General features: G+C 52.2%; 1 protein-coding gene across 1 annotated transcript in view; it reads right to left on the reverse strand.

The window, feature by feature from the left end:
- The window catches only part of LOC102444043 (uncharacterized), a 66,322-nt gene that overhangs the window by 3,364 nt on the left and 48,215 nt on the right, over positions 1 to 14,743 (reverse strand). The window contains exons 6-8 of the mRNA XM_089771466.1: positions 3,746 to 3,893; positions 1,654 to 1,772; positions 716 to 841 (exon numbers count right to left, since the gene is read on the reverse strand). Coding sequence (XP_089627592.1) covers positions 716 to 841; positions 1,654 to 1,772; positions 3,746 to 3,893 — 393 coding nt within the window. The remainder of the gene's footprint in view (positions 1 to 715; positions 842 to 1,653; positions 1,773 to 3,745; positions 3,894 to 14,743) is intronic.

The following is a 14,743-nucleotide window of genomic DNA, read 5'->3' on the forward strand; positions in this document are numbered from 1 at the left end:
GAGAAAGTGACTAAGGACAATGATTGACTTGTTCCCACAATATAAGAGCGAGGGGGGTCACCCAATGAAATGAACAGGCAGCAGGCTTAAAACAAAACAAAAGGACGGTTTTTCTTCACTCAGCGCCCAGGCAACTTCCGGAACTCGTTCCCAGAGGATGTGGTGAAGGCTAGAACTTTGACAGGGCTCCAAAAAGAGCGCAAGAGATGCGTGGAGGTTAGGTCCATCAGTGGCTATTAGCCAGGAGGGTAGGGACGGTGTCCCGAGTCTCTGTGTCTCTGGAAATGGGTGACAGGAGAGGGATCCCTGTTCTGTTCCCTCCCTCTGGGGCACCTGGCCTTGGCTACTGTCAGCAGACAGGACCCTGGGCGAGATGTGGCCGGTTGTAGGTTCTCATGGGCAGAGAAGAGCCCAGGCAGTGATGCTAGAAGGGGCCACGGCAGCGTCAAACCAGCAGCTCTATGTACAGAGAACTCCAGCGGGGCTGGTAGTTTCTCAGGAGGCTCCATGTGTCCTTCCTCCGCCCTCCCCTTCTCCCCCCGCCAAGTCACACCCCCTCCCCCTTTTCCGTGGGTCTGATTTTCAGGTTCTGGCCACGCGTGCTGGGAGCCGGGTCCTGGAACTTTGGGGCCCCGAGATGCTGTGGCGCAACTGGGAGGGGGGGCCCACGGGACTTCTTTGGGGAAACCCAGCTCCTGACGACAGGTTGCCTCACCTGTTGCCTCACCTGGCCTAGCGCCTCTCGGGGAGTCCCCTGCCCCGGAGGCCTGCAGACCCGGGACCCACGGCTCTTCCCCGTGCTCCAGCCGGGAGATCACGTCCGGTTTCGGGATGGGATATTCTGCACACGGGGAGGGGGACACAACAGGGGAGAGATCAGGGTTTGTCAAGCCGTTTGCCGGGTGGCCGCCGTAACACGCTGCATCAGCCACCTTCCATCCCATCACACTCCCCCCGGTCTGTCTCTCCTGGTACTGTCTCATAAACAGACAGGCTTATGATGGCTACTTTACAGATAGGGAAACTGAGGCCGGAGAGATGTAGTGACTTGCCCGTGGTCGCACAGGGAGGCTGCGGCCGGGCTGGGAAAATACCGGGTGCTTTTCAATCCTAGCCCAAAGCCCTACCCGCTAGTTCAACCCATTTCTCTAATCTGCGCATTCCCGCTGTGGTTCTGTGCAAGCTGGCGGAGTCGGGAAGCGCTGGTAACGGAACCTGCTTCTCCTTGCAAACCAAAGCCCAGCCTAGGAACTGCAGTGCCAACAAACAACTGTGACTCCAGCGTTAGGACACAGATTTTCAGGCCAGCCCATTAAGCCTATAGAAGGACAAAGACTCAGTATCACAGTCTACCCGTCCAAGACCTTGTGTGTGGCACATTCAAAGCTAGCAAGGAAGGTCCATTCCAAACCAGTCATTGAAATAAGGCTCATTCCAACCATGCAGGGCTGTCTGAAAGGCCATCCAATCTAGGGATGTTACATTTCGATCAATTGGCTAATCGAACGCAATATGCATCGACTACTCGGTTAGCCCATCAGGGAACCTCTGCCTTTGAAGTGTAGCATCAGCCCAAGGAAGCTGCTGCGGGAAGCCCGGGGCAACCTCGGGGCTGGTCTATCTCCCGCGAACCAGCAGCCTACGGTTCCTTACTGAGGGACATCAGGGTCTCGTAGCTCTCCTGCATGACATCTCTGTACAGCGCCCTCTGCCGAGGATCTAGGAAGACCCACTTCTCCATGGAGAAACCGCAGCTGGCTCCGTTCAAGCACCTGGAAGAATGAAAGAGCCTGGCTCAGCGCCTGCTGATCCCGGCCTCCCCCCAAATCCCATACATCGTTATGGGCATCTTATGTCCCAGGATTGCCTCCTTGTCCTTAACAAAACCGAGTGCTTTGGGGGGCTGTTCCTCATCTTGCAGAAAGGGAAATTTCACCCCCTTGGCTGGCTTTTACCCCAGGTAAGTCCCAGGAAGTTTGCCCCCACAACTGTGGGATCAGTCTCCCTGTGCAATTGAGCAGGGAGACTGAGGAAGCTGCAGAAGGGCCCGGAGTGCATATTGCACCCCGAACCCCTTACCCCAGGCTTGCACCCCACAGGTGGCGTGGGCCAGGCTGGGAAAACGCCCCGTCACTTTATCACGATGCAAACCCAGCAGCCCTCACTCCCCCCCGGGACCTGGGTAGCTGAACCAAACGCCAGCCAAGCGTAGGATCTAAGGGTCCGCTTTGGGGGTCTGCCCCGGACACTGTCCCCCAGGGCAGCGCCACCCCAGCCCGGTGGTAGGGTTGCCAGGTGTCTGGTTTTGAACCAGACAGTCCAGTATTTGAGCTTTCTGTTCAGGAAACCAATTGAGAAAATAGAACTGTCCTGTATTGTCTAACTAAGATGGAATGTCGATTGTGATGTCATGTCAAGTGTGTCTGGTATTGTCTAAGATGGAATGTTGATTGTGATGTCATGTCAGGTGTGTCTGGTATTGTCTAAGATGGAATGTTGATTGTGATGTCATGTCAGGTGTGTCTGGTATTGTCTAACTAAGATGGAATGTCGATTGTGATGTCATGTCAAGTGTGTCTGGTATTGTCTAAGATGGAATGTCGATGGTGATGTCATGTCAGGTGTGTCTGGTATTGTCTAACTAAGATGGAGTGTCGATTGTGATGTCATGTCAAGTGTGTCTGGTATTGTCTAAGACGGAATGTCGATTGTGATGTCATGTCAAGTGTGTCTGGTATTGTCTAAGATGGAATGTTGATTGTGATGTCATGTCAGGTGTGTCTGGTATTGTCTAACTAAGATGGAGTGTCGATTGTGATGTCATGTCAAGTGTGTCTGGTATTGTCTAAGATGGAATGTCGATTGTGATGTCATGTCAGGTGTGTCTGGTATTGTCTAACTAAGACGGAATGTCGATTGTGATGTCATGTCAGGTGTGTCTGGTATTGTCTAAGACGGAGTGTCGATTGTGATGTCATGTCAGGTGTGTCTGGTATTGTCTAAGATGGAGTGTCGATTGTGATGTCATGTCAGGTGTGTCTGGTATTGTCTAAGACGGAGTGTCGATTGTGATGTCATGTCAGGTGTGTCTGGTATTGTCTAAGATGGAATGTCGATTGTGATGTCATGTCAGGTGTGTCTGGTATTGTCTAAGATGGAATGTCGATTGTGATGTCATGTCAGGTGTGTCTGGTATTGTCTAAGACGGAATGTCGATTGTGAAGTCATGGCAAGTGTGTCTGGTATTTTTGTTGAAACCATCTGGCAACCCTATCTGGCGGTGCCTTGGCATGGGGCAATCCCTAGCTGCCCCCTTTACTCCCCGGAAAGCCCATGTTGCCCCCCCCCCAAAAAAAAGCTCTCCCAAGCCCCAGGGTTGCCTGTTATCCTGTCCTGACAGGGCCAGATCTCCTGGGGGCCAGGCCAACATCCCCCACTGATGTCACAGGCGCTTGGCTTCAATCCTGAGCGTAGGAGCGTAGGGAGCCCAGAGCTGCAGGAATGGGGGGGGGGGGGTGCAGGGATGTATCCGGGCAGGGCTGGGAGCCTCCCTCCCCGCTTACTGCCCCTTCCAATTTCTTCTCCTCCCCGCTCTCTTGGGAGAATGGGGGGGGGGGGGAGATCGGGGGCCACAGCAGATCCCGGGGAGCAGAGACAGGAGGAGCTGGGGGGGGGGGGGGCTTAGCGGTTCCCACGCCGGCCAGGCTCTGCTCCAGCGCCCTCCCCCCCGCGGGGCTCCGGGTACCTGCGGGCTGCGGCGAGCGCTCCCCAGCCGGCCCGGGCGCGCAGGGAGCGGGGCTGGCCGGGCGCTGCGGAAGCCGCCGCTGCTAACCTGGGAAGTTCAGCCCCCTGGATCCGCTCTCGTAGGAGAGGCGGGGGGCCGGGCCAGAGCCCTGCAGGCGGCCAGCCCCGAGCAGGGCCCTCTAGTGGGGACAGCCCCGGAGAGACAGGCGCCCCCCCCCCTCCCCAGCTTCTTCCCACGCTCCCGCCCCCAGCTTCTTCCCACGCTCCCGCCCCCGGCTCCAAGCGGTTCCCAGCATGGGCAGTTTGGCTCCTTGGCTTGACGCCCCCCTCCCCACATAGATCCGGGAACTCGAGGGGCTGCAGCTCCCCCCTCCCCCCGCCGCTTCTGCACCCTGCTGGGATTTGGGGCTGGGGGGTTTGCCGGGGTCAAGAATGGGGGCCGGGGGGAGGAAGGGCTCAGGGCAGACGGCTGGAGTGTGGGGAGTCGGGGCAGAGAGCTGGGAGTTGGGGGGGGGGGAGCTCAGGGCAGGGAGATGTGGGGGGGGTGCAGGAGTCAGTGGGGGGTATGAGGGACTCGGCAAGGCACTGGGGGAGTCAAGGCAGGGGGTTGGGGTGCATGAGGGGCTCAGGGAAGAGGGGTGCAGTTTGTGGGAGTCCAGGGGACGTGGGGGTCCGAGAGTCAGGTTTGGGGGGTATGAGGGACTCGGGGCAGGGAGCTGGGAGTGTGGGGGGCTCAGAGCAGGAGGATCTGGGGTGCAGGAATCAGTGGGAGGTATGAGGGACTCAGAGCAGAGGGCTGGGAATGTGGGGGGCTCAGAGCAGGAGGATATGGGGGTACAGGAGCCAGTGGGGGGCATGAGGGACTCAGAGCAGGGGGCTGGGAATGTGGAGGGTATAAGAGCAGGAGGGTATGGGGGTGCAGGAGTCAATGGGGGTATGAGGGACTCAGAGCAGGAGGATATGGGTGTACAGGAGTCAGGGTTGGGGGTAAGAGGAAGGGCTCAGGGTGGAAGGCTGGGGTGTGCGGATTCAGGGTTGGGAACATGGGTGGCTCAGAGTGGGAGGGGGTAGGGTGCAGGAGTCAGCTGCCAATCCTGTGCCCGGTACTCCTAGCCCCGCACCAGGGGTCCTGTCCGCAGGACACACACCCAGGGCTCTGTTCACAGCCCCGGCTGCCACTAGACCCGTGCCCGGAGCTCTGTTCTCAGCCCCACTGTGCCTGGCGCACTCCTCCTAGCCTCATTCCCAGGGGGCTTAGCGCCTGGCAGCCACCTGCCCCAGGCCCAGGGCCCTGTCTACAGGAGGGATGTCAAATCCCATTTAATTCGCTAAATTAAATTTGACCCATTGAGTGATTAAATGGGGGCAGGTGGGGGTGGGGCTGCTCCAACCCAGCTGCTTCTGGCTCCACATGGGGCCCACAGAGCCAGCAGCTCTCCGCCTGCGATGAGCCGTGGGTGGAAAAGGGGCTTTGCTCCGCTCAGGGTGATGTTTACTGGGTAACCAGTGAAGTAGTTACCCATTAACGTCCCTAGTTTATGGTCCTGTACATGGTATCCTTGGCCCCACAGGCTTTATTCTGAGGGCTCTGCTCTTGGCCCCATATGCAGGGTGCCGGCCACTGTTCCCTGTAACCTGGGTGCTTGTGCGACTGCTCAGGAAAGAGTCAAATGCTGACCAGCTGATTAGCAGACTACCCCCAGCTAGGTTTGCATTTCTCCCGGTGGTGCACATTCACACAGGCCTTGGTGCACATAAAATTATTCCACACACGGATGGAAAAGATACGAGGGAACCTTGATTCTAGCCTTGGCTCCCTTACCCCTGCCTGTGTCCCCCACCCAGAGTCCTGGCCCTGCTCTAGTATTGGTGGATGGAGGGGTATGGACAGGAGTAAGGGGGGAAGGGTTAAAAAGTTGGGGACCACTGGCTTTCAACACCCCCTGTTGAAAAAATGTTCCAACCACTAAGGACACCCGCTGTACATATTGTTCTGCCCTTCCCCCTACATTTCCCCCACTGTCACCTTCCGTGAGCAGGACAAAAAGATCCCTGAGGACTTTTCCTGACTACTCCTTCTACGCCAACATCCAGGCACCCCCGGATCCTGCGTAATGTGAGAAACTGCCAGAGAGGTGGCCGCTAATTCCCCAGTTGACCTAGCTTGAGGTAACAGCATCACTGGGCCACTTCCCTGAGTCAAAACAAACAGGGGTGTGATCCATCGGAATTAGAAACCAAGAACAACCCACGTTGGCCAAGCCTTCTTTGGGAAATGTGATACCCAAACCACCCAAAGCAGCTAGAATCATTACACGCCAGTCGGATCTGGCTATGGGTCTGTTGATGCTACAGCCCCCCTGTCAGCCGACGGTCAGGGCAGTGTGTGTGTGTGTGTGTGTGTGTGTGTGTGTGTGTTACCGAGAAAAGGTTTAACGTCCGTAACTTTACCGCTAGGACCGGGGTCCCGTCGCGGAGGGCAGCCAACAGGCTGACAGACACCCCAGAGTTTACAGGAAGAGCTTATTACATCTCAGATTTCAGCTGCTAGGATACAGGATCCCTGCGCAGCGGGCAGTCTAGGGAAGACTGAGAGATGCCGCAACGGATTTGTCACCTGGGAGTGACACGATCCAAAACACCCAAGCTCTTCCTATACCTGTCCCTTATGACCGGCTGAAGTTCTTTTAAATTGTGCTTGGTTCTGTTACAGCAACTGAAGGAGTCCGGTTAAAGCTTAAACAGTTCGAACTAGGAGGGTAATGTAGGCATACCGCACTTGCAAATGAAGCCCGGGATTTGAATTTCCCGGGCTTCATTTGCATAAGCAGGGCGCCGTGAAATGAGGAGTAACGGTAGTTCGAACTAGGAAGCCTAGTTCGAACTACCTAGTTCATGCCCCGTGTAGCCGCGCTGCACGGGGTTCGAACCAGCGGGGTTTTAAAAATGGCGGCGCCCTGCTTATGCAAATGAAGCCCGGGAAATTCAAATCCCGGGCTTCATTTGCAAGTGCGGTATGCCTACATTACCCTCCTAGTTCGAACTAGCGGGGTAGTGTAGACATACCCAGGTTTATTAAAGAAGCTTATAAATCATATGGTTACAATGGCTATTGCTCTATTTCTTAACTGCTAGCAAATACAGATCTTAAAAATGGTTATAAAGAAAATAAAGAGAGAAAATAGAAATAATGGTACCAAGTGACAGCTTAATCTTTAAAGAGCTCTAAGTCTATGTGTACACTTAAGACAAAGGACACATCCCGGTACAATTTTTACCCCCTTCTGTGCCTCTCGACTCCAGCGGGTCAAGCCAGGGCTGGTCCCTCAATTCCTAGGAAAGACGAATACGAGGTGGGCATCCCCGTGGAACCTCGGGAGGTCAAACACCTAATCCGACTAGCAGGTAGATGGTAGATTGACACTCAAAGTGAGTGCGCTGCTGGACCCGTCTTTTTACCGATGGGGTCACGTATTTCTCTTTCTTATCTGTGATGCCAAATGGTGCTGGTCTGTCTTTTGTGACACCAGTTCTTACAAGGGAGTTGTGAACTTAATTTACACTTGTAAGAGAGATAACTACATTGGAAGTACTGGGCATTCTTTTCTCAGTGGAATAGTGGAAGAAATGTAGCCGTGTTAGTCTGGTGCAGCTGAAACAAAAAACAGGACTGTGTAGCACTTTAAAGACTAACAAGATGGTTTAATAGGTGATGAGGAAGTGGGTCTGGCCCACGAAAGCTCATCACCTATTAAACCATCTTGTTAGTCTTTAAAGTGCTACACAGTCCTCTTTTTTTTTTCTCAGTGGGAGATTCCTCTCCCAGGGACGTCTGTGTGTGATCGTATCAACATGGGTGCCAGCCAGGGCAGTTCCGGCAGCCTCGAGGTCAGCTTATTGCCTTAATCGTTCTCTCCTCATATCTATATTTTCAGCTTACTCAGGGTCAGAGAAGCCCGCATATCCTGATCTCGCATCAAAGCAGATCAAAGCTTAATGGCTATGCTGATTTTTATTGCTCCTTCTCTGCCCTGTATACAGACATCTCAGAGATTGATGCGATGGGGCGGGGAGGGGGGTTGTCTGGCTACATTCCACCCCCTGATACGACACACCACGTCCCGGAAATGCAAGATGGTGGTTTGCCAGCACCTCTTGTCCACCTTGGAGGAATCTAAAAGTACCCAGTGGCCTGATTAGAGGGTTCAGGATCTAGGACTTGACTAGGGTCCTTTCCTAGTGCTGTATATCGAATGTGAACACAAGAGATAGCTACATTAACTAGGCATTGCACAATACATAGGGTTGGGCAGAAAAGGAGTACAACAATCAAAACAATTAAAACAGTGGTCATAACAGAGTGTAGGAAAGGAGTTAAGGAAAGTTCTAGCTGTTGGCTAACCAATTTAGCCATGAGTTGTTTACATTCTTAGTTACAGCATGTCTTACCCCATACCGTTCGTTGCCACTTCCCTTGTCTCCCCCCAGAGTTATTTAGAGGATTGTGGTAGTCGCTGTCATCAAACCACACTGGTCCCCATCGGAAGATGTCACACTTGTTCCACCAGTCATTTGGGCTGAGAGGGATGAACTCGATTCCCGGTCCAGTAGAGGAGTCAAGTAAGGTGTTCTGGTACAGCAGTAGCAGTTGGGATGAGGAAGAAGACCATGGCGAGTTGGAGAACCATGTCTTGCTTCAGCTTAGGGGTTTTTTCTTCATAATTCAGACTATAACTAACAACAGCGATTGCAAGCGCTATAACAGCAAGCGGTATATATGTCCAAAAGATCATAGTGGTTTCCCAGATCCACACCAGCATTGGAAGGGATTCATCCCACTGGAGCACTATTCAGGGCTATTGCCTCAGTTTCCTGGAATAAACCATAAGGTTCTCCGGTTTTGGATACAATCCAAGCCTCAGTAATGGTTATTGGTGTCAGCCCAGTGTCTGCAGTGACTCCTTTTCCTTTAGAGGAGTGCAGTACGTGGGTTTGCGTTCCCAAACTGGGGTGTTGGGACAAGGGCTATTAAGCGGTTTAGTCCCATGACTGTAGATAATCCTGTTGCCACTCGAGTCAGGTAAGCAAACCCAACTCCTGAAACAATTCCACTCCAGTTAAAACATACTTTCACCCTTGCTTACTGGCGGGTAGTGGACCAATATAATCTACTTGCCAGGTTGCCCATAGTACTTTTCCATCTCTTCGTCTGGCAAACTGTTGTCCTTCTGTTATATGTTTCCTGAGTTCAGCACATAGGGTGCAAGCTTGTACCAGATCTCTGGCTTGTTGGTGGGTGATAGGCCACCCCTGGCATGTGCCTGCCGCACCAGCTCATCGCTTCCTGTGTGTCCCAAGGTTTCACGTAGCCAAATGTACAGGCGTTCCCAATCCACCTGGGCAGCAAAAATTTGTGCTGCTGCATCTGCTAGGTTATTTAGCCGTGCAGTCGGGGTGTTATTCTTTTGGTGAGCTGCCACATGGCCTATGCTCAATGCATGTTGGGTTGCATGCTGGTATATCCCTTTCCAATATTTCAATCTCCGAACAGGCTTTCCTCCTATTTTCCAGTTATTATTCTTTCAGTTAGTTATCCACTGGGTGGCTCCAGCCCATACAGCATAGGAGTCAGTGTAGATGGTACTGGCACCTGCCTCACAAGCTAGTTTGATTGCTGCCAGCTCTGCAAGCTGAGCTGTTCCCTCTGGCTGTGTCTACACTGGCCCCTTCTTCGGAATAGCCATGCTAATTTAGAACTTTGGAATAGGGAAATGCGCGGGGGATTTAAATATCCCCCGCGGGATTTAAATAAACATGGCCGCCGCTTTTTTTCCGGCTTGGGGAAAAGCCGGAAAAGAGCTTCCAGACTGGCGCGATCCTCCGGAATAAAGCCCTTGAAAGTAGGAATAAGAGATCCTCCGAAATAGGGCTTTATTCCGGAGGATCGCGCCAGTCTGGACGCTCTTTTCTGGCTTTTCCTCAAGCCGGAAAAAAAGCGGCGGCCATGTTTATTTAAATCCCGCGGGGGATATTTAAATCCCCCGCGCATTTCCCTATTCCAAAGTTCTAAATTAGCATGGCTATTCCGAAGAAGGGGCCAGTGTAGACACAGCCTCTATGTTTGTGGTCAGGGGTGCAGCGGATGTGTCTGCTGAGACTGCCGCAGCCTTCCCTGTCCACTTTCCTTTGAAATAGCCAGGCAGCCTGTATTCACATATAACATTGGATTTGAAAGCAAGCCAAAAGTGTTATCAACTCAGCCTTGAAAAGAGACAGTGAAGTTTCAAAGCTTGAATTTCTAAAATAATCATTTGGTTTCTAGAAAGTTAAATTTAACCTTAAGAGTTGAATGCCCAACAGAAGCACTAACCAATTTGTGCCTTGTCTGTTTGCAATTTTAAGCAAGAGGACATTATCCAAAACAAAATAAAACTAGTTCATTGGAAAACCAAAAAATAGAGCTACAAGATATATAGAGCTCATTCTTTTATGCAGTTAACCAATTAAGTTTCAATAGAATCCCTAATTTTCCTTTGCAGATTTAACAAAAGTGTCCGTAGACAAATGTTTACATTTGATTGTTTCTTTGCTTAGATGGTTTGCACAGTGCTTAAGAGGCTTCAAAGAAACGAGGTGTCATTTTTAAAGCAGGTTTCCCTTCACATATTACAACCATCACTTAATTCCTTCCACACTCCCACGGAGTCCACCTTTTATCTTCACATTCCCTTAAATCACTTGCTTCATCCTTCCAAAGAAAACGTTCCTCATTCCTAGTAACTTTCCAATGTCTGTATTACTTTCCGTATTCCTTCAACTATGCCCATAGGGCTCCAAACCTTTTATGCCTTCCCCTTTCAAATGCTTTTTTCTTCTGATGATCCATCCTGATTCCTACTAAATGACTTTTCCCAATGACACAGGGTTGTCTACTATTAATTTGGTAAGGAGGGTGAGCTTGTTCACTAAGCCTCATACTTCCTGGTCCTTTTCTTAAGCATATTCCTAAGGGGGAAAAAAAATCTGAGAGTTGCTTTAACTCTCAGTACCTTTCCTTAAGGGAATCTAACTGTGTCTGGGTACTGAGGAACATGCATTTCTACCTCTCCACTTCTGCAGCAGAGGCTTTTACATTTTGCAGCTTCATATTTGTATTCTTATACTTAGTCAATTTTGAAGAACACCTCATTACAGGTTTTCCATAGAAGTCAAGCTGCAGCTGTTTCCCTCTCCATTGGAGCCAAGGGTTTATATATCCACAAGTAGTTAGCCAATTTGTCTTCTAGGTCTGAAATTGTATGGACAAGCAGCTAACACTTGATCAGACCAAGGGGTATGCCCGAACCTTTGCAAGATTTTGTTCAAAAGGGGTAACATCTTTTACAAATGCCAATTTCTCAGTCTTCTCTCTGGGAGCCTTCTTAAAAGACTGCTTACATTTAAACATTTTCTAGTATACCCAACCTCCTATGGGACTAAAATAGCAATCCCAATATCTCCTTTTTTTCTTTCTTTCTGGAGGGCTACAGTTTGAACTTTCTGAGCTCAGGTAGTTTGCTGATCAAACTTAGCTATTACCTGCAAAGCCTCTTTGTGCTGCCAGCTAGGGCATTTGCATCACAAAGGAAATTACAACCTGTTGTGGCTTCTGAAGCCTCCACAGCATTTTAATTTGTTTGCAGTTTTTATCCCTTCTACAATATACATGGCATGTCACAGGAAAATGTGCAATCTTTGTTTACAACACTACTTAGCCACATTAAACTTTGCATAGAGTGTAACTCTTTCTTTATGCTTACAGTTTTCCTGTACTTTCATTAAACAACTTGGACTGAAATGGTCTTACTGAAAATAAACCAAACCAATTTGTTTTAAAACCTACAAACAAGATTACTGGACCTTGAAAACCTCATGTATTTACACTATATATATTTACACACAGATACACATACATTCTCTTTGAACTTTTCTTACACTATTTCTACATAGCTGTACAACAATTACATCCCCTTTTTATTCATTGGGGTAGTTAAGTTCCAATAGAACCCTCTCCCTTTAGAGTTCTTTTAGCAGGATCTATAATCAAATGTACGGATTTGAGTCAAATTTGCCTGGATTATTTACAGACATTCCTTTGGAAAAAGGGCCCATTTTTTTCTATCTGCACCCTTTAGCATTTGCACAACTGCTCAATTCTCTCCATTCTCTGCAGAGTTAAATTCGCTGTGGGTTTTTCTTTTCTTAAAACACTTTCTTATCTCTAAAAATAAAAAAACTGGCCTTGTTTCAGATATTACTCTTGTAAGTATTGTTTTAAGGATTTAGATTTCCAGTAAATGTACTTACTGCCTTTTTCTCAGTTCTACCGCAAGGCCTTCAATCTATCTGTTGCCTGCCTGCTTGTCTGGGCCTGATCCTGTTTTCCTTGCTAAATGGAAAGTGGCTCCTTTCCACAGACTCAGGCTTTGTCCCATTTCTTAACTTGCAAGCAGTTCTGTACTTACAGAACTGCACCCACAACTCCTCAGGATTTCCCCAATCGTGTGTGTGTGTGTGTGTGTGTCCCGTCGCGGAGGGCAGCCAACAGAGTTTATAGGATGTGTGTGTGTGTGTGTGTGTCCCGTCGCGGAGGGCAGCCAACAGAGTTTATAGGATGTGTGTGTGTGTGTGTGTGTCCCGTCGCGGAGGGCAGCCAACAGAGTTTATAGGATGTGTGTGTGTGTGTGTGTGTCCCGTCGCGGAGGGCAGCCAACAGAGTTTATAGGAAGAGTTTATTACATCTCAGATTTCAGCTACTAAGATAGAGGATCCCTTCGCAGCAGCAGTCTAGGGAAGACTGAGAGATGCCCCAATGGATTTGTCACCTGGGAGTGACACGATCCAAAATGCCCAAGCTCTTCCTATACCTGTCCCTTATGACCTGCTGAAGTTCTTTTAAATTGTGCTTGGTTCTATGACAGCAACTGAAGGAGTCAGGTTAAAGCTTAAACAGTTACAGGTTTATTAAAGAAGCTTATAAACTCCCTCCCTCCAGCCCCCAAACTCCCTCCCAGAGCTTGCACCCAGGCCCCCAAACTCCTTCTCCCCCAGTCCCTGCTACCTCCTGACCCCCAAGTTCCCACCCTGAGCCTGCATCCAGCCCCCAAACTCCCTCCCAGAGCTTGTCTGTCTCTCCTACCCCCACATCCTGCCTCCAAACTCCCTCCAGCCCCCAAACTCCTTTCTAGAGCCTGCCCCTCTCCCCAACTACTCCCATCCTGCCCCCAAACTCCCTCCAGCCCCCAAACACCCCCTAGAGCCTGCTCCCAGCCCCCTCCTGCCCCAGGCTCCCCACCTGCCCCCAAATTCCCTCCCAGAGCTTGTCCCTCTCCCCCACGCACCCCCATCCAGCCCCCAAACACCCCCCAGAGCCTGCTCCCAGCCCCCTTCTGCCCCAGGCCCCCCACCTGCCCCCAAACTCCCTCCCAGAGCCTTCTGCCTCATGCCTCCCCTCCTCTGCCCCATCCCAGAGCCTGCACCCCTCCTGAAAAGCTCTATCCCCCCAACTCCAACCCAGAGCCCCACCGCACCCCCACCCAAACTCTCTCTCAGAGCCTTAGGCAGGTGGGGGGAGAGTTTGGCTGGGAGACACCGGCCCCTCTTGCATTTCGCTCTGACCCTTCCCCAGACCTGACTGCGGAGCTGGGGGGGGGGGGAAGCTGGGCAGCTTGTCTCCCCGAAATTGCTCCCATCTAGCCAGGGGGCATTTCTTGGGGGGGGGGCGCTTTCCCAGCGTCCAGCCCCCGGTGCCTGGCAGGCCGGGCGAGGGCTCGGTCCCCACTAGAGGGCTCTGGGTTCTTGGTGCGGCGCCGCGTCTCCCTCTCCGCAGCTTCCCTGGGGTCAGCGGCTGGAGAGCTGAGCTCTGCCCGGGGCTGCGGCTGCCGTGGGCGCTCCAGAGGGAGCCCGAGAGACCCTCTCGGAGCCTCGCCCGGAGCTGCCGGCAACAGAGCGGGGGCAGGCGGAGCAAAGAAGCCGGGAGGGAGACTCCCAGCCCGGATCCATCCCTGCAGCTCCCCCGGGCAGAGTGACTCTGCGGGGATCCAGGTAAGGATCAGGGGGAGGGGACGCCGGTTCCTGCCCTGGCTGGACTCCCCCCCCCCCCAAGTGCTGGGGTCGAGTCAGGAGGCCCCCCCCAAAGGGGCTGGAAGTGTGGGGGCGGGTGCACCCCCCGGCTTGCAGCTGTTTCCATCACAGGGTTTGCCATTGGTTCAATGGCTCTCAGAGCCCCCCCCCCCACACACACAATGATCCAGCCCCCCACACCTGTTGTATGGATCCCCCTCTCCCCCCCCCACCCCCCCCCCTCCCCCGGCCAAAAGTTGCTCTCCAGGGAAAATAAGGACCAGGCCTCATAGAGTTGCCAGGTGTCCGGTTTTGCTCCAGACAGTCCAGTATTTGAGCTTTCTGTTCGGGAAACCAATTGAGAAAATACCAATGAGAAAATAGAACTGTCCGGTATTGTCTAACTAAGATGCAATGTGGATTGGGAGGTCATGTCACGCGGGTCCAGTATTTTTGTTGAAACCATCTGGCAACCCCACCCCCTCCAACCCAGCACCCCCCGGGAACCAGATCTGAGGAGGAGAGACAGACAGACTCAGACTCTCTCTCTCTCTGGTATTCTGGGGGCTTTAGGCCACGTGGGCTGCAGGTACCAGCTACCTAGTTCATGCCAGCCCCGTTGAGCAGGGGAATTAATTCTGCAGAGGTAAGGTACCCCCCCACACACACACACGCTCCCAGCATGCCAGGGCTGGAGCTGTGCAGAACATTGGATGGTGCCCAGAAGGCTCAGAGCCTGCACCCCTTTGCCAATCAAAGTCTTCCACACACACACGCGCCCCTCCCCCCCCCCCCCCCCCGCTCTGAGAGGGAGTTTGGGTGCTGGGTGAAAGCTGTGGGCTGGGGCAGGAGACTGGGGGGCAGGGTGCGGGCTCTGGGAAGGTGTGGGTGCTCGGTG

This window comes from Pelodiscus sinensis, chromosome 19, assembly GCF_052426305.1.
Source record: "Pelodiscus sinensis isolate ZL-2025 chromosome 19, ASM5242630v1, whole genome shotgun sequence".
In the NCBI taxonomy this organism is placed as follows: Eukaryota; Metazoa; Chordata; order Testudines; family Trionychidae; genus Pelodiscus; species Pelodiscus sinensis.